The 18,765-nt window shown below is 40.9% G+C and overlaps 1 protein-coding gene across 4 annotated transcripts in view; it reads left to right on the forward strand.

Annotated features, from left to right (window-relative positions):
- Nucleotides 1-18,765, forward strand: part of SLC12A1 (solute carrier family 12 member 1) — an 87,947-nt gene that overhangs the window by 25,095 nt on the left and 44,087 nt on the right. For all 4 annotated transcript variants that reach the window (XM_059372768.1, XM_059372767.1, XM_059372769.1 and 1 more), the window contains 10 exons: nucleotides 129-240; nucleotides 1,888-2,015; nucleotides 6,149-6,233; nucleotides 8,724-8,875; nucleotides 9,435-9,542; nucleotides 9,860-9,983; nucleotides 11,758-11,859; nucleotides 13,905-14,060; nucleotides 15,352-15,451; nucleotides 16,619-16,730. In XM_059372768.1, the coding sequence (XP_059228751.1) occupies nucleotides 129-240; nucleotides 1,888-2,015; nucleotides 6,149-6,233; nucleotides 8,724-8,875; nucleotides 9,435-9,542; nucleotides 9,860-9,983; nucleotides 11,758-11,859; nucleotides 13,905-14,060; nucleotides 15,352-15,451; nucleotides 16,619-16,730 (1,179 nt within the window). The remainder of the gene's footprint in view (nucleotides 1-128; nucleotides 241-1,887; nucleotides 2,016-6,148; nucleotides 6,234-8,723; nucleotides 8,876-9,434; nucleotides 9,543-9,859; nucleotides 9,984-11,757; nucleotides 11,860-13,904; nucleotides 14,061-15,351; nucleotides 15,452-16,618; nucleotides 16,731-18,765) is intronic.

The raw sequence follows: 18,765 nt of genomic DNA on the forward strand, positions 1-18,765 counted from the left end.
CTGGATAGTAGTTCTAATCAGAATAACCACGTAGTCTTGGTCCAGTGGACTTTCTGCGGACATGACTTTTATAACTGTATAAAAAGTTGTTCATTCTAAGCTGGCCTTCTTTCACTTTGCCATTCTAGGCTCAGGTGATACTCCTGGTCATTCTCCTCATTGCTATTGCAAACTTCTTCATTGGAACCGTTATTCCATCCAACAATGAGAAGAAGTCCAGAGGTTTCTTTAACTACCAAGGTACGTGTTACAAATGAGTTGCTTTTGCAATCAATGGTTCTCCACTACCTGCCTCCATCCATCTACCCTTTTAACCCCTGCATCAGCCATTAGAATCCCAGTGTGATCCAGGGAGGAGCCGGGGGTTAGTTAGACTCAGGAGATCCAGAGTGAGTCTTAATCCTACTGCTTGCCAGCAAGACTGGTCACCTAACACGTTTGAGGTTCAAATTTGCCTGAGGTAGTGTGAGTGATAGCAAGTTCCTGAGGGGATTGTTCAGAAGTCAATAAGATAGTGGATGCAAAAGTGCTTTGAAAACCTTCAAGTATGGGACAAATCGTTGTTGCCATCAAATAGTAGAAATAGAGTTGTACATGCGAGGAAAGAGAACAGAGTTCAGGCAGTTTGTTCAACCCCTGAGAACATTAATAATAACATAATCATTTTCCTTTTAGACTTTTTTTTTTAAAGAAATTTTATTTTTAAGCAATCTTTATACCCATTGTGGGGCTGGAACTCACAACCCGAGATCAAGAGTTGTACGCTCCACCTACTGAGCCAGCCAGGTGCCCCCCCTGCTGAACTTTTTTGCACCTTGCTTATCTATAGCATTACCTAGTTAAGCATCACTGTCAGGTTTGCAAGCACAAAATATTGTAGGAGTTGGCATAACATCCTGAGGGAATGTCACAAAGCATGAAATTCTCCTCCACCTCTGCACACCTTCCTAGCTTTCCACTCTAGCTTGCTCAAGAATCCACTGCTGAGATTTAAAAAATATTTCCGTTCATCATTTATTCAGTCACTAGTGTCTGTTTCCTTTTGGTATCAGATCACCTCTTTCTTCTTGATTCTTTTTCTTTATAAAGTTTGTCTTTTTTTGCATATTAACATCCTTTTCCTTTCTATTCTTTTCCCTCCTTCTAGCTCCTGCTGTACTTTTTCTCATGACTTAATTTTTTTTCCTTGTTTCTGCATCACCCTAGATCTTTTGTTTGTTGTTTTTCTTCCCTTCTTTTCTGTTTTTCTTCTGCATTTTTCCCTTCTCATTTAAGTAATTTGTTGAGACCCCTATGGGATAGTATTATTTTATGACTAAAGTTCCTTGCTACTATCATTCTCCTATGTATGACAATTTGACATAGAATTTAAGATCTAATCTCTGGGAGCAAGGAGTGGGAAGGTTAGAACATAAGTAGCCAAATTTTAAGATAGTTTCACCCACCCCCTACAATTAAAAAAAAAAAGCATAGAAAAGCTGTGTTTGGTTAGAATATTTATGCACGTAAGAAATGAGTTGTGTATGTTGAAGGCAGTGTACATGTGTGTTATACTTGGGAATATGACAGCATGGGCATGAGAAAAATTCTCCATTTGCTTCTTTTTCAGTCTTTTAGATTCAAAAATATCTGGAGGCCTGGGTCTCTGTTGGCACAAAAAAGTTTTCAGAGTTATATCCTAGAAATCTAAAACCCTGCGATACATATACTGTCTCTTGGCAAATACTAACATGAGGTTCATCAGGAGTATAGCAACATCTTCAGATTCATCCCATTTAGAATATAGGGACCCATTTGCATGATACATTGATAGAAGCTAAAGGAAACTCTATCTCCTTTTCTGTAAAGAAAGTCTACAAGATAATGTTCTCATTATTTGTGTTGCAGCGTCAATATTTGCAGAAAACTTTGGGCCAAGCTTCACAAAAGGAGAAGGCTTCTTCTCTGTCTTTGCCATTTTTTTCCCAGCAGCTACTGGGATTCTTGCTGGTGCCAATATCTCAGGAGACTTGGAGGTATGTCGTTTTCCTCTGCTTTTGTAATCCTGGGAAGTGGTGGTGCCGTTGGTGAGCAGCACGAGCTATAGAAGTCAACAGTGACCATAATTCTCTATCGATGTTAAAACCAAAATTTCTGTTAGGGGTCCCCAGTAATTTAAAAGTTCTCTCTTTTAATGCCAAAATTTTTAATGCCAGACCATTCTATTTTTGATAGTCCATCCTTTTGGATGGACTTATTCAGTGATATCGGAAGGGTAGAGAAAATTGGGAAGTGTGGAACATTTCCAACAAAATGAATATATCCCAGTGAAAAAAAATATCAGAACCAACTTTTTTCTTTTAAACACCTAAGGAACAAAAGCACATATCATTCAGGGAAAACAAAACAAAACAAAAACACCCTCCCTACTTCCCCTTCAAAATCACTTTATTAGTGAATTTTTATGACATTACATTCAGAGATATATTCACTTATTTAAATGGTATTTATTTAGCACTGCATTCATATTAGTTTATGTTAAGTACTGTAATGAGCACTGTTATATTGGTTTGAATGTTTTATAAAAGACTGGTAGTACTGGCCTAAACAAGATAGAAGTTTATTTTTCTAGTGGATCAAAATCTGAGCTCATAGGCCATGGAGTCGAAAAAGAAAAGTCTGTTCCAAACAGTAGACCAGGATCCCAGATGACCTCCCTTGATTGACCACTCCCTTATGGTTTGCCCTCACCTGCAAAGATGACTGGTCAATTCCAAGATCATGTTCCAGCCCACAGGAAGAAGAGTAAGGAATAGAGGGCAAGCAATTCCTGAATCTTGCATATATTACTTCTGCTAACATTCCATTGGCCAGAATTTAATCTCTGTGACCTTGCCTAGTTGCAAAGAAGGCTGGGAAATGTAGTCTCTAGCTGTGCAGCCATGTGACTAGAATTTTAGGGAGTTCTTGTGTTAAAAGGAGGAAGGTGAGAATGATTATTGGGGGACAGTAAATAGTCCCTACCATATACACAAAAGAAGACACCGGTTTTACCTCAATACACTTATAATCAACTTTGGAAGACAAGAAATATTTGTAAGAGCCATGAAGAGACACGTATAAATGAAAATCATATAGACTGTTTAAATAAGTTGTGAGATAAACATAAGAAACAGGTAATTGTTAAAGCCGGGATGGTTTCCTCAATAATGTTACTTTGAAGTGTGAACTTAGAGCAAAAGCTCAATACTGATTGTTGGTGAGAAAATATAAGCATATTCCAGGTAGAGAACACTAAAGAAGAGTTTAGGCATGGGGATTTGGGAAATAGTAAGGGATCCCTCACAATTTAATTGGAGAAGTCCTGACGAGGCTGGATGACCTTATAATACAAGGGGAAATCGGCATTGGTGGGACCAGAGCAAGAGGTGCTTACCCTGGAATGTAAGCCCATGAGGGTGGGGACCTTGCTTTTGGTTATACTCATTGTTGCCTCTTCAGAGCTAGGAAGATTTCAGTAAATATTTATTTAGTGAATGAATAAAGGCATTTCTATTTGTCATATTAGGGACCACAGTGCTATGGTAAATTCTTGAGTTGAGATATGGCATAAAATAGATTATGTGGAAGCTCAGAAAAGTAAGTAACTTGTTCAAAATGATTCTAGTAGTTAAATATCACTGCTTAATGAAATTTAGCTATGTATGTGGAGCTGCTGTGTCCTCAGATTTGGAAAAGTATCAGAGGTCACTGATCTAAAATTCTGTAGGGACTCCTGGGTGGCTTAGTCATTAAGCATTTGCCTTTGGTTGGGGTCATGATCCCAGAGTCCTGGGACTAGGTCCCACATTGGGCTCCTTGCTCAACAGGGAGCCTGCTTCTCCCTCTGCCTGCCTCTCTCTCTGACAAATAAATAAATAAAATTTTTTCTAAAAAATAATAAATAAATAAATAAATAAAATTCTGCAAACTGTAAGCACACATTTAAGATTTTATTTATTTATTTGACAGAGAGAGATTACAAGTAGGCAGAGAAGCTGGCAGAGAGAGAGAGAGAGAGGGAACCAGGCTCTCTGCTGAGCAGAAAGCCCGATGCAGGACTCCATCCCAGAACCCCGAGATCATGACCTGAGCCGAAGGCAGTGGCTCAACCCACTGAGCCACTCAGGCGCCCCTAAGCACACATTTAAATGAAAGAATATTACACTTTCCTTAGAAACAAGTCATCAGTTCAGCTCAGCCAACATGTCGCTAGGCACTAGGGAAGCAAAGAAGCACTCAGTCCTCCAAGCTGTTCATGGTCTAAGGTGAAGACAGACTTACTCTGAGTCATGAGAAGCAAGAACAGAATCATGTGCAAAATATAAGTTTAAGAAGTGGTTGACCCTCAGGAAACAGTTATCTAGTAGATTGTTTATGTATTCTGTCTTAAGAAAAAAATGTAACATCTCACGAAGAAAGGCGAAGGAAGGTTAGATTTTTTAGGTTACAGCTGGGGAGATGGAAACTAACATTTAGAGTGAAAACGAAGAATTTGTTGAAGTCCTGGTCTCTGTTTAGGGGAAAGGGAGCCAGAGCAGGCAGTGTGAATATATGATCATACATTGAGATACTGACATCCTAATTTATATTAGGTCAAGTCTGACCCTTAGGTAAATTCTAAGTAAGTAACTTCGGAGTTTGTAGCATGAAGTAGTTCTACATGAAGACTAAGTTTTCATGTTTGAGGTACATGACTGCCTTCTACCTTCACACCTCATATATCTATATCTGTATCTATGTCTCCTTTCCTCCCATTTAATTTAATCTTCTCTTCCACTCAGATCACAAAAAATAGTTAATAAAACAAAACTTGAAACACAGCATGAATTGGGAGATTGAGTGGGGCTCATGTCAGCCACCATTAATTATCTTCGTCTTCCTTTGACATGCTGTTCCCCTGCACCTTTTGGCCCAAAATCACTTTTGTAGACAACAGTTTGGAAGGAGGAGGCTAGGTATATATGCAGCAGAACCATGCCTCTGTGCAAATATTCCTAAAAGAGTGGGAAGGAATCAATGTTCAGAGCGGATCCACAGAGCTGACTTAGTCTCATTAAGGGCAAATTTACTGGTAAAGTTATTTCCAGGTGTCAGGTTGGAAATTTACCATGAATTGGTCTCTCTGATGGATTTTGATCAGCAGATTTAAGTTAAAAACAAAAACAGAAAAGCTCGAACTTTGACTGCATTTATTGCATATTTGTAGTACTACATCTCAGATTGTCTGGTAGGGAACTAATATCTACTGAGATAGTGCCTCCCTCAATTCAATATTTATTGACTCCTACTATATGCCAGGCACTGTCTTCTATAACCAAGAATACACTGAAATCTCTATTTAATAATTCCTGTTAAAAAAATAATCCCTGTTAAGATGAATTCAATTATTTAGAAGTTATGCTGCTTGGAAATTGATTATGCTATGATTTAGCTCCCAAAATAGGATATAAAATGGTATGTTACATATGATGTGAGCTCAGTCCAGTAAATTTATATGCATGCATAAGCAAAAGAGAAGCCCATTTTCTGGTATAAGCTTAAATTTGCCTCTTTCTTTATGCCTGCTTATGGAAATGAAATATCTCCCATTGCAGTCATTCCTGAACTAGATTCCAAGTGGGAAATTTGAGGGATTGGAGAACTTAGCAGATCATCCTTTTTGCCTCAAGTTTGTTTGTTTGTTTGTTTGTTTTAAGGCAAGCCTAAGCTTAGTACAAAACTAATACCCATATACAGATACTGTCAAGGTGCATCAATGTGCGGAGTATGTTTGTGTCTTTCCCCTAATACTTTAAGGTTTGACATATCTGCATGAAATTCACAGGAGATAAAGGGGAGGGAGACGCATTAATGAGTGAGCTAACTGGTCTACTTTTCTATAAAAACTCTGTCCTGGACAATTAGAGATCTATTCAGCACAAAATTCTAGACATTTCTTTTTTCACCTCGACACCTGTTCTTTGTCGAAAAAGAGCTCAGGCTCACCACTTTGCCATTTGCTTATCTTTTCTTTCGAACCTGCCTCAGGAAGGGTAGCCTAAACATTGGAAATACCGTAATAACTCCAAGTCATTTCTGTTTCTTACTTCACCCTGTCTCTTCATCCCACCATATTATTTCTCCAAAGGATCCCCAAGATGCCATCCCCAGAGGAACCATGCTGGCCATTTTCATCACCACTGTTGCCTACATAGGAGTTGCTATTTGTGTAGGTAAGTCGTGTGTCTCTGGTGTCCAAATGCTGGAATTACAAGGAGTCTGGTCATACATGTCCAGTGGGCTTTCAGGGGATCATAAGTAGAAAGTTTTTTTCTAAAAGACAACATTTTTAATTCCCCTCCTGGGCGCTTTAGGAGTTTGAATATAATTAAGCTGTAATACCGGCACCTCTGGGTCAGGGCTAGGGTAGAGTTAATCAGATTGTTATTCTCCCTGAACACAAAGAGAATCCCATGTAGCTACTCTAGGTGATAATCCCACCATCAAAGAAGCCACCACTCCCAGCATCCACTTCCCTTGCCCTGGGAGGCAGGTGAGAAACGAGCAAGAGAAATGAAGCCAGGAACAAAACGAGACAAAAACAAAAAGAAAAGCCTGAGGAATGTATGAAAGATATAGAATTGATCGTTGTATCTCCTCCTGGCACTACTGTCCCTAATATGGAAATGTCACTGTCACCAGTTGGCAGGAAATCAGAACAAGATCCAGCTGCCAGCCGTGTGGGTGGTCAGCCCCCACATTGCTCACTAAGCAGAAAATATGTGGATGCACCTGCTGTTTCTAGGCTGACTTTCGTTCCACCTGCTGCCGCAGCCACGCCTCCTCCTGGCTGGGGGTCACCTCACGCTTATCCCGTAGGAGGAGAAGAAGAAATGTGGAACATTCAGAGAAGAAAACTCTTTTCTGTGCACACTAGGAAATATAGCTCCCCACTGCGGAAGCCCGAATGACCATTTTACTGAAGGGCACATCCCAATTGTCTGCTTAAAGGAAATCAGGGAAGTGCATTTATCTTACATTGGTTTCTGGAGAGAAAAGCAAAACAGTCAACTGAGACCCTCACTTCTCTCACTGTCTCTTATTTGAGGAAATTGGATAATGTTAGGTATGTTGCTGTGGCACTTCCAAGTTTAGTTACATGAAGAGAGATTTTACTCCAATACTTATAAAATTGACATATTTTTAAATGACATTGAAATCACCTTAAGTTAAATTTCCCAAATGGTTTCCTAGCTCACACAATGTAAAAATGAAGAAATGAGTAAAGTTATAGACCTCATTTCAGAGATTCTTCCAGTTTTTGCGTGGGAGAAGATTCCATTTCTATACTTTTCCCTGGAAAAGAGGATAGTCTTGGGGTCCTCGGCCTGTCATTAGTGCAAATTTTGGCTCATGGCATGGCTTCATGGAAATTTAGGGAGTTGTGCTATACAGAAGTCAAAAAGTATGATACCCGAAAAGCTCAACAAAAATTAACAAAGTAAAAAGGTAAAATCTGGAACAAATGGTTTTACCTGGTAAGCAACATTCATAATTTCAACTGTTTAAGCAGAGACTAGGCGGTCACCCCTCAGAGCTATGTAAACAGGATTCCTACACTGATTATTTCAACTCAAAGATCCTGTCATTTCTAAGTCTTTCACAGATTCACAGGATATGAATTCCATGGATAAAATTAAGGGTTCCCATTAGTACCTGTCACTGGGACCTCTCTTAAAGTTATTAGCAAGGCATGAAAACTCATACCAGCTGGAGTTTGAAGAGCAAAATAAAGTTTTACTATTTGGGATTTAGTTTGTAAAATATTTATCCTAGTTCAGGTAGTTCAGAGATGTTTCTATATATTTCTCACATATATTCATATACTTCCATAATTCTATCAAATACATAGTGGCAGAGATTATCATTATAAAATTCCTATGGATGGTTAGTGAAAAAATATATATCAAGAATCTTCAAAAAGTTCTTAACTTTTTGATCTAGGGATCTATCCTAGAGGAATATTTTGAAATAGAGAAGAAAAAAATTGTGCACAAAGATGTTCATCGTAGAATGTTTATAATGGTAAATAACAAAAATAGCAAAATGGGTAAAAGTAATGGATTAAACTGACACTTGATAGAATATTTTTTGACCATTAATATTACTAAGGAAATCTCAATATTTTATCCCCAAACATTTTTTTATTATTTAAACCTTTAAAATTCTATATAAAGTAGAATTATAATAGTTTAAAAAATTATGCACTGACTATCATCAGTTGAAAATAAGGGCTCAGTTCTCTTAATTACCAGAATTTGAAAATGCCATCCCTTAGTTCTCTTGCAGATGAGGAAATAAATTGTTCTACCTGAAAAACACCTAGCCAGTAGCACCTAGCTAGAAATATGAATTTAATATTATGTGCAAAGCACTGCCATGTGTGTTTCAGAAAGAAGAGAGTTCCAAACCCTAAGTATCTTGCAAATGTAGGTGAGAGCTTGGACCTAAACCCCCCAAGGCAGTAGAAGTGGCAGATAGTCAGAGTCGGGGGGCGCTCTTGAGTCTTTGAGAATGGGAACCTCCAGGTACCATGTCCCCAGGATGACCAGAGAGGATGACAGTCAACCTGCACCAACTCAAATTAAACTATGTTTTCGGGAGAAAATCCTTTGGGAGCAGAACCCTTATAAAGAACTGACGAGCCACGCTTGTTTCCCCAGGGGCCTGTGTGGTCCGAGATGCCACTGGAAGCATGAATGACACCGTCATTTCTGGGATGAACTGCAATGGTTCAGCAGCCTGTGGGTTGGGCTACGACTTCTCAAGATGTCGACATGAACCATGTCAATATGGGCTAATGAACAATTTCCAGGTTTGAAGAGAAAAAAAAATGTTTATTGCTATTGCTTTCATTTGTAGAATGTCACATGTAGTATCATGAAACTTCTGAGTTTGCAACTGATTGATTATTGGTCCATTTGAATTCAGCACAGAACAATTCATGTGTGAGGGAGGGGAGCCCCTGTGGACATGAGGCAGCACATCCTGTGGTTGCATTACCTACGGTGGGGAGATAGCAGGCAGTTGCATGAATTACATCACCAGGGAAGATTGCTGCCTGATATACGGCATCTTCCAATCAATGGTACAAGATTTCATGGTGGGGAGGAGAGACTTAGATAGTTAATATGTGGACAGTACTTTGTGCATGGATCTCAGTTTTGGGAAAGCCCCTGCCATGGTCCTGGAGAGTGAAGCGGTGGGGGCAGGGGTGTAGAAATCTGTTTAGAAGCAACTGGCTTTTATAACGGAGATTCCAAATCACAGAAAGTGGAAGGGGAAGCGTTTGCGTAAGATTTTGGCTTGGTTTGTCTGTCTGTTTTTTAATTGTGTGTTGGGTGAGTCTCCTTACTGGTGTGTCTTTTCTCAAGGTCATGAGCATGGTATCAGGGTTCGGCCCCCTCATCACAGCTGGCATCTTTTCTGCAACGCTCTCCTCAGCCCTGGCCTCCCTCGTCAGCGCGCCCAAAGTGTTCCAGGTGATAGAGGCCAAGAGCACATGCTTCCCCCTATGTCTGTTCCCACTGAACGTGGATCAAGCTGAAATACTCGTTCTCACCAGCCATCATTTTCCATCATTTTCTGAAACAGTTTAACGTTTGCATCTGGCTCAAATGCTGTCTGCCACATAGTCACGATCGATTCAAATAATGTAAAGAATGATAAACTGCAGTGTTAACTTGTGCCCGTATTGTGTATCGCTTCATCTTTCTCCAAATCTTCTTGTTTGAATCACCTAGGGAAAATGACTGTGCATAGATCTAAATGACGAATTTCTCCCCTTCTTTTCCATTAGGCTCTGTGCAAGGACAACATCTACAAAGCCTTGCAGTTCTTTGCAAAGGGATATGGGAAAAACAACGAACCCCTGAGAGGATACTTTCTTACTTTCGTTATAGCCATGGCGTTCATTCTTATTGGTTCGTAGTTTTCTTGTCTTACTGAAAACCAAAGCATTCTTCTGATTTCTCGTAGGGTTTTCCTTTTAGATTGCAGAATTACCTGTTTTCTGTTTAATATCCCAACTGGGACTATTGGAGTCTGACTAAGAAGGTAATGAGGAATCCTTGTGTGTAGAGAGCGTTTGAGGACTAGAGGTAGACTTTGGACTTTAATCTCTTCTTTGAATCCGAATGTTGGAAATCCATCCAAGCAAATGCAACCAAATCCTTCCTCCAAGCCACCCAATATCGTCTAATTCCAGAGCCTTCCCCAGCTGCCACCTGTTTCTACATCTCCTGGGCTGGCAGCTACTGGGAGAATTAAAGTGTCATTTACAAAATGTGGCCCACTGACCACCTATATCAGAACCAACTACTTGGGGGTTGTTAACAAAATGATTTTTCAGGCCCAACCTCAGAGTTAGAAACAGTCTCTGGAGATAAAGAATCTGCATGTATACAGGCTCCTCAAGAGATCTGTAGCCCACTGAGGTTTGAGAACCACTTGCCCAGACCATCATCTCGACTCCCTCTCCCTTAGCATTATAGAAACAGCTGCATAATCTTGGAGAGGCACGTTCGTCAGCTGGAGCCTGCGCATTCCTCGTTCCTCCCGAAGGTGCCACCTTTATTGGTGAGCATATCAGAGGAAAAGAAGCAAAAGGCAAGGCCACGTGTGACGCCACTCGGTCTAGCAGGGCAGACCCTTCCTCAGCACAGTGGTGCCAAATAGTAAAAGCCCTTCATCATCACATAAACTCAGAAAGTGGCTGTAATTCCTAAATCCTTATAAGATTTGTATAGGGTTGAAGAGGGGGAAGGTAGGACTATGTTTGTTAGATTTTTTAAGAAATTAAACAAAAAGTGATTATGTACAGAAATATCCCATTACATACCTTAAACTTTTAAGATCTCGAATCATTGTTCTATAATGCATTTATGTGATCAAATAGCCGAAGTGTTAAAAAAAAATTGTGTAAATTAAATGTTATCCTTAAAAATTGTTCAGATCAACCTAGATGAGCTTCATTGCACAAGCTCCGTGGCAGCTATTTTTGCCTACGTCCTTGCTGGCATCTAGGCTCTAGAATCACGCCCAGCTACCACCTGCATTTGTGTCACTGAGGTTGATAAATGAGAATGTTTCTAAATTATTTCTTATACAGCAAACCATTTGGCTAGGATTAAATTATGCTGATATTTAGCTACTGGGGTAAACATTTTTTTTGGCAAAGAGGTAGAACTCTCTAGAAATGTTAAGAAAAGGCCAAAGGACTAGCAAGAGTTCTGAGAGTCAGGGAGAGCAAGTTGGGCATAGAAATTTCCAGGTAGGCATTTCGGGCGTCCCTGTATTTAACTAATCTGTTGCCCTGCAGAGTTTTTTGCTTAGATCCACAGCAGAGAAAGATTGCAGGATTTGGTACGTCTGGAAGAGCAGCAGGGGAGTTTATCATCTGCCCAGTCGCCAAACCCTCTACCCACGCCCCTCTGAATGTTTGCTAGGTAGAAGGCTTGTCTGTCGTCTATTTTCTCTTTGGGAGGTTTTCTTGCTCCTTGCTTTATGGAAACACTGGCTGAGAATATATTTTTAAATGAATGCAATCCCAAAGAAAAATCACTAACTTCTTAAACTTTGACAGATGCTAGCTATGTTTTCAATTTCCAAATAAAGTCAAGCTTCCAGGCTCTGACAGCTGTTCAGCCCCTGGTCCCATAACTCACACGGACATGCTCGCTTCTGCTTCGTTCACAGCGGAACTGAACACCATTGCTCCCATCATCTCCAACTTCTTCCTGGCCTCATACGCACTTATTAATTTCTCCTGCTTCCATGCCTCATATGCCAAATCTCCGGGTAAGTTGACTCTTCAAAACTAAAAGAACCCTAAGCAGACAGTTAGTTTGTCTCAATAAGATGAAAGAAATCAGTGAAAAGTGATCAATCTGTGTTTGTATGTATCCTTATATCCTAGTGGGCAGCGTAATCTACTTTATTTTGGTGAGTTGGAGGGGGGATGGTGACTTCTGATATAGAAAAAGAATCATTTGAGCAATGGCCTTTTTGACCAACCGTAAAGTCAATTTTCTCCTGCGGCAATAAATTATTCATTGCAAGAGAAACCACATTTATTTCAGCAGTAGAAAAACACCACTATTTATTTCCAGGGTGAAAGTGACCACAGAAGTGGAATAAATGTATATATTTGAAACTTCCTTACTATCAATTTGTTTCCTGCCCATGGTGCAGAAGAGAAGGATGAGTAGTTCCCATAATTACCTGCTGAGTATAGTCAATGCAGATTCGTGCTGAAGCCAGTGACATCCCTGCCCTCCGCAGACTGTGGTTGAAAGAGGTGCAGAATTTCACACCGAACAACCTTTCCTACCTCACTACCTCCCCCTCTTCCTCACTTTCATTGGCTATTAGAATTCCTTCTGCCTTTCCACCAGAATAGACACTCGTCACCGTTGACCTTCAGAAAGTTCTTCCCCAGGAGGGTCTTTCTCAGGGATATGAACGCATTTCCACTCTGTTAGGGCCTGCTGTGGTCTCCAGCTTCCTTTGGAAATCCTGCTGCCAATAAGACAGAATATGGATGGAAGGGAAGCTTTCGTCCACCCAACGTCACTCGGCTCCAGACGATAACTGAGGAATTTTTATTTCTGTTGTGTTGTCTTCTTTTAAGCAGAGAACAGAAAGTCCTAGCTGGTGAATACAAGTTATAGAAATGGGTGCCTCTGCACCACGTTATGTTAATCTTTGAAAAACAAGGTGAAATAATAGAGTAGGTAAGGGAAAGACTGGAAAGGAAGGAGCGAAAGGGGAAGAGAGAAAAGGAGAGAGAGGAAAAAGAGCAGCCCACATAGAGACAAGTGGATACACAAAATCCCGAAATGACACACACAGTGCCCCTGTGACACACACACAGCCAGACTCCGAGAAATAAGGGCATTTTCAGTGATGTCCTCAAAGTGCTATTTCCATCTTGTGGCCACTTCAGAAATTGCTCCTGAAGACTTGGAAAGCTCTGTATTTTGGCAACTCCAAATTTAAAATGTCCATTGTCCAAATGCCCTTCAAATCAGAGCTTCCCCAGCTTCTGCATGGCAGGGAACTAAGAGAACAAGGGACTCTCCCATGCATATATGAACCCTGAGAAATTTTCACTGTAAAATGCAAAATCTTATGAACGCATTGGGTTTAAGAAGCCAATGCTGAGAAATGTCTCCCTCTTTTCCCATAGATTATTATTTCTGAAAGGGCAAGTACTATCCTCTTTTTTTTCCCCTTTATTTTATTTTTTATTTTCAGCATAACAGTATTCATTATTTTTGCACCACACCCAGTGCTCCATGCAATCCGTGCCCTCTATAATACCCACCACCTGGTACCTCGACCTCCCATCCCCAAGTACTATCCTCTTAAGGTAAAGACAGAACTAGCAGAAAGTTAGTGGCTTGACTTTTGACGATGCTCTGCCTTTTTCATCGGAACAATAAGCCCATTGTCTTAACTTCCTCTTTCTTGAGCCACCAAGGCGTTTTCCCCATCCTTCCCACTCGACTCCACTCTTCTCATCTCTCCTGCCTCCTTTCAGCTCCTGATGGTAGAGATAGGAGAGGCTTAAGGTCTCATAGTTGAGGAAGATGATTGGGGCGTGCAGGACATAGGAAGAAAGCCATAAATGACACCTTTTCGGTATTTCACAGCGTTCTCATTTGGTATACTTTCCTAAGCCAAGGACCCAAGATCACAGAAAACTAATAACAAAATTGGGAGCTTGACCCAAACATTCTGATTTTTATGCTAGGAAAAACTGTTGCCTGCGTTTTAATCATATGCGGTGATATGAAGCAATAGTGTAAAAGTTTTTTATGCACTGAGACTTTTTTTTTCAGGATGGAGACCTGCATATGGAATTTACAACATGTGGGTATCTCTTTTTGGAGCTATTTTGTGCTGTGCAGTTATGTTTGTCATCAACTGGTGGGCAGCTGTCATCACCTACGTCATTGAGTTCTTCCTCTATATCTATGTGACTTACAAGAAGCCAGGTAAGATAAGGACTGTATGGGGGTGGGGGGCGTTGAAAGCACTCCTCGACTAACCATTCCTTCAACAAAGGTATATTGAGCAGCCCCTATGTGCTTGGGTGTGCCATGTGGACAGTGGATATTAATAATGTAATACAGCATAACATTTAACTATGTTGAGCATCTATTATAGACCATGCACTCATTGAATCCTCACAATAAGGCTCCATATTGGCTATTTTTAGACCCATTTTACAGATGAAGAAACTTGATCACTTGCCAAGGTAGCAGGACATGATGGGGCTAATATTTTAAGTAGAGTGTAAGTTAAATAGCATACCTAAGGTACGTTAAATACTTGGCTCATAGTCAACACTTTAGGCAATATTAATCTTTTTATCTCCAGATCATTCCCCACCATTTCCCTGACTCTTCCAAGTAAGACTAGGGAAATGATTCTGTCTGCCCTCTGGAGTAAATCTGTACATTCTCACCAGGGACTTCCTGATGAAAGGGTCCATCTAATTTTTTTTTTCTTCAAAAAAAGGTAGGGAAAAAAAGCGGGTAGGAAATGGTAGTATTTACCTCCCTCGTGACGAAGATTAGGTCCTAAAAGATCAAAAATTAAAATGCTTGCTGAAACCTCTTCATGGATACCCCAAAAAATGAGATCCTGAGCTATTCAAAATAGCTATTCAAAATGATCCGTGTCGACAGAAATGCCTCTTTTCAGGGGCTCCTGGGTGGCTCAGTGGGTTAAAGCCTCTGCCTTCGGCTCGGGTCATGATCCCAGGGTCCTGGGATCGAGCTCCGCATCGGACTCTCTGCTCAACAGGAAGCCTGCTTCCCTTCCTCTCTCTCTGTCTGCCTCTCTGCCTCCTTGTGATCTTTGTCTGTCAAATAAATAAATAAAATCTTAAAAAAAAAAAAAAAGAAATGCCTCTTTTCAATCCAAGAATTTGTGAAGACGTTTTGAATTTATTTAGGGGTTAACCATTTATCCAAGTCTATCCACTTGCAATGTGGTTATCACATAGCCTCTCCCACCAGGTAAAATTGCTGGGGCTACAGCTTTAAAGTCTGATCCTTAACTGGAAAGAGCCATCTTACTTCTAAAAATTCATAAAGCATTCATAGAAAGACACAATGCTCTTTCTAGGAAATACTACATTGTGTTTTCTCTAATTTGGGCACTCCTCACTGATGACCTAGCCAAGGAAAATCATAGAAGGCAATGACTTATAAAAATTATTCACAGCATACAGAGAGAAAGGTCAATGCTTTTAATGCCAAAATCTTCTGTTGTCCGCAGATGTGAACTGGGGCTCCTCCACACAGGCTCTTTCCTATGTCAGTGCGTTAGACAATGCCCTGGAATTGACTACCGTGGAAGACCACGTGAAAAATTTCAGGTAAAGTTGGCTTCTCAGGCATCCTGGTGTCTCTCCACAGTAGAAGTGTCTTTCCTTTAGCGGAGACAGATGCACTCGAGTAGTGATATGCTTTATGGGTGCATTCTAAGTCTAGAGAGTCCTACAGAACTGCCTCATTTTCACAACAACATCTCTGTGAATGTGTGCTTCTTCTCTTCCACTCTGAGCTAAGCTTACCCCCAGCTGTAAACTTTCGTGATGCTGGGTGTCACCTTCATGCACAGAGATAGAGAGATGATCTCAGGATGCGATTTCAGAGAGACACCCCCTAAGGAAGTTAATCCTTGGTGCTGTCTCCATTCAGCTTAAGGCTCTGTGGCTTACTGAATTCTCTTAGGAAAAGTAGAATTTTATTTTTTTATTATTTTATTTATTCATTTGAGAGAGAGAACATGAGCAGGGGAGAGAGGCAGAGGGGAAAGCAGACTCTCTGCTGAGCAGAGAGCCCAATGTGGGGCTCGATCTCAGGACCTTGGGATCATGACCTGAGCTGAAGGCAGAGGTCTAACCATCTGCCCCACCCGGGTGCCCCCAAAAGCAACATTTTAAACTCTTCACTAGTTATATCTTATTTTGAATGGACCACCCCTCCCTTTGCAGGGACGATGAAAGAAAGTGGCCTGGAGATAGCTGCTGGAGCAGGACAGGCTGTACTGGGGATTTAGGAAAGGGTGGTGCCTGGAGAGAAAAAGGGAACACAAGACCACCTTTTCCTTACTTCACTTTTTTTTTTTTTTAAAGATTTTATTTATTTATTTGACAGACAGAGATCACAAGTAGGCAGAGAGGCAGGCAGAGAGAGAGGAAGGGAAGCAGGCCCCCTGCTGAGCAGAGAGCCCGATGTGGGACTCGATCCCAGGACTCTGAGATCATGACCTGAGCCGAAGGCAGCGGCTTAACCCACTGAGCCACCCAGGCGCCCCCTTACTTCACATTTTGCCATCACTAATAAACTAAGGATACAAAGGTGGAAAGATGAATAGATAGGATGATTCAAGAATTCTGGCGAGGAACCCAAGAAATATTTAGCGGGGAGGTTGTCCTAGTTGGTCAAACACTCCATTCCTGCCATTTCCACTGAGATTGTTCTGGCTCATAGGCTTCCTATAATGGCCAGTTCTTACATCTTCTTTTCTCCATTTCCAGGCCCCAGTGCATTGTCTTAACGGGGGGACCAATGACAAGACCTGCTCTCTTGGACATTACTCACGCCTTTACTAAGAATAGTGGCCTTTGCATCTGCTGTGAAGTCTTTGTGGTAAGTGCTACTTCACCCCAGGAAGATGCCTCCCTCCCTGCTCACCTTGTATTGTTTTAGGCGAGTCAGGTGGGTACAGGCCGTGACAGGAAAATGGCAAGGCAGTTTGGACAAGAGCCCCTTTCCTTGATTCACAGAGCAAGGACTGGCAAGGGCCATGATCCCGAATTTAAACGAGTGGATAAAAAGTGTTTCAGATTTCATAGGAGACCAACTAAAAGTGATAAATATTTCCAAATTATGGCCTTTGAGACAAGAAAAAGAGAACTGGCTCAGAAATAAAAGGAAGGCATTTGGGGTTGTAACTGTCCACAGAAATATAAAAGGATGGAATGAGCCAGAGAGTGCTATTATGTAGATTAACCAAAGAGATGAAAAACAGACATAATGTCCTGAAATGACAGCACATAGAATTTAGATTAAATATTTGGATAAAATTGATGACCCTACAAATATCTAGAGAATTAAACCAAGTTTCCCATGCTTTGGATAAACATTCAGAGATGAATGAGTTCCTTTTTGTTCAGGAAGTATGTGGTAGACTAATGGTAACTTATTGGTGGTTATCCTGGGAGGAATGCAAAGCAAATTCTAAAAATTGAACCATAATTATCGACCAATCACCAGTCTCCAAAGTGAGGAGAAAGCATTAAAATTATAGCAAAATAGTAAGTCTAGGCCCTTCAAACCAGTCTATCTCCACTGCGTTCCCATAACAATCTCGCTCTCTCTATCTCCATCTCTGTCTGTCTCTCCCACACACACAAGCACATGCCACTCAAAGTCCTTAGCTACTTCAATGAATTTTTTTAGGACATACCTATTCCTCGAAGCATTTTCCTACAATTTTTCTTATTTGACCTATATTACAGTCTAGTGAGGAGAAAGGAGAAAGGATCTCTGTTCTTGTTTTTACTGGTTAGAAAAGTGAGATTTAAGAAAATGAAATTCTTGCACGGGGTCACATGACAAGAAAGTGAGAGAAGCAGGGTGTCAGTCCAGGCCACCCAGCTGTGCTCTGGGTTACCTCATGAGGAGAAGATCTTAGCAGACTTGTGTCCCTGGAAGTGCCGATAGACTCAGGCATTGCTACCCAAACTTCCAACACCTGCCAGGGAGAAGGGCTGACAGAAAGCCGTGTAATTCTGGGACCCACTGGCTGTGCCACGACGCAGGGACAAATTTACTACACATCATCATGACCAGCACTTAAGCATTTTGTACACTTGGCAATACTCTAGATGCCATACTGGTCATATTCTCCTTCCTCTCAGTGCTTATATGCTAGTAACTGAGACAATAGAGCTCAACATAATTATCCAGAAGGGAGTGGAAGGAACGCTACTGACTACATAAGATTGACAGGTTAAGTAATGACCCGCTGTGATGCCAGAGGACTTTTAAAAATCTTATCAAGAACCCTTCTCTCTATTATCAATTTTGGTGCCCTGGATTAGTGAATTTCATTTTGGCCAAGATAATACAGGAGCCGGTTTTGATGGAATAAGCAGTTTGGGGTGTTTTTCTTTTCCCAATTTAGAGAAAACTTAGTTTAGCAGGCAATAAAATATTTTTAGGACAGGAGAAATGAACTGAGAGTATAAAAAGTCATATGTTGGCAAAGGAGAATAGATCTTTTCATAGAGATGAGAGATACAGCTTTTTTTTTTTTAAGATTTTATTTATTTATTTGACAGAGATCGCAAGTAGGTGGAGAGAGAGAGGAGGAAGCAGGCTCCCTGCTGAGCAGAGAGCCTAATGCGGGGCTCAATCCCAGGACCTGGGATCATGACCCGAACTGAAGGCAGAGGATTTAACCCACTGAGCCACCCAAGCGCCTGAGAGATACAGCTTTTTTTTTTTTTTAATTTTTTACTTTTTATAAACATATATTTTTGTCCCCAGGGGTACAGGTCTGTGAATCACCAGGTTTACACACTTCACAGCACTCACCAAAGCACATACCCTCCCCAATGTCCATAATCCCACCCCCTTCTCCCACCTCCCCTCCCCCCAGCAACCCTCAGTTTGTTTT

Source organism: Mustela nigripes, chromosome 13, assembly GCF_022355385.1.
Source record: "Mustela nigripes isolate SB6536 chromosome 13, MUSNIG.SB6536, whole genome shotgun sequence".
Classification (NCBI taxonomy): domain Eukaryota; kingdom Metazoa; phylum Chordata; class Mammalia; order Carnivora; family Mustelidae; genus Mustela; species Mustela nigripes.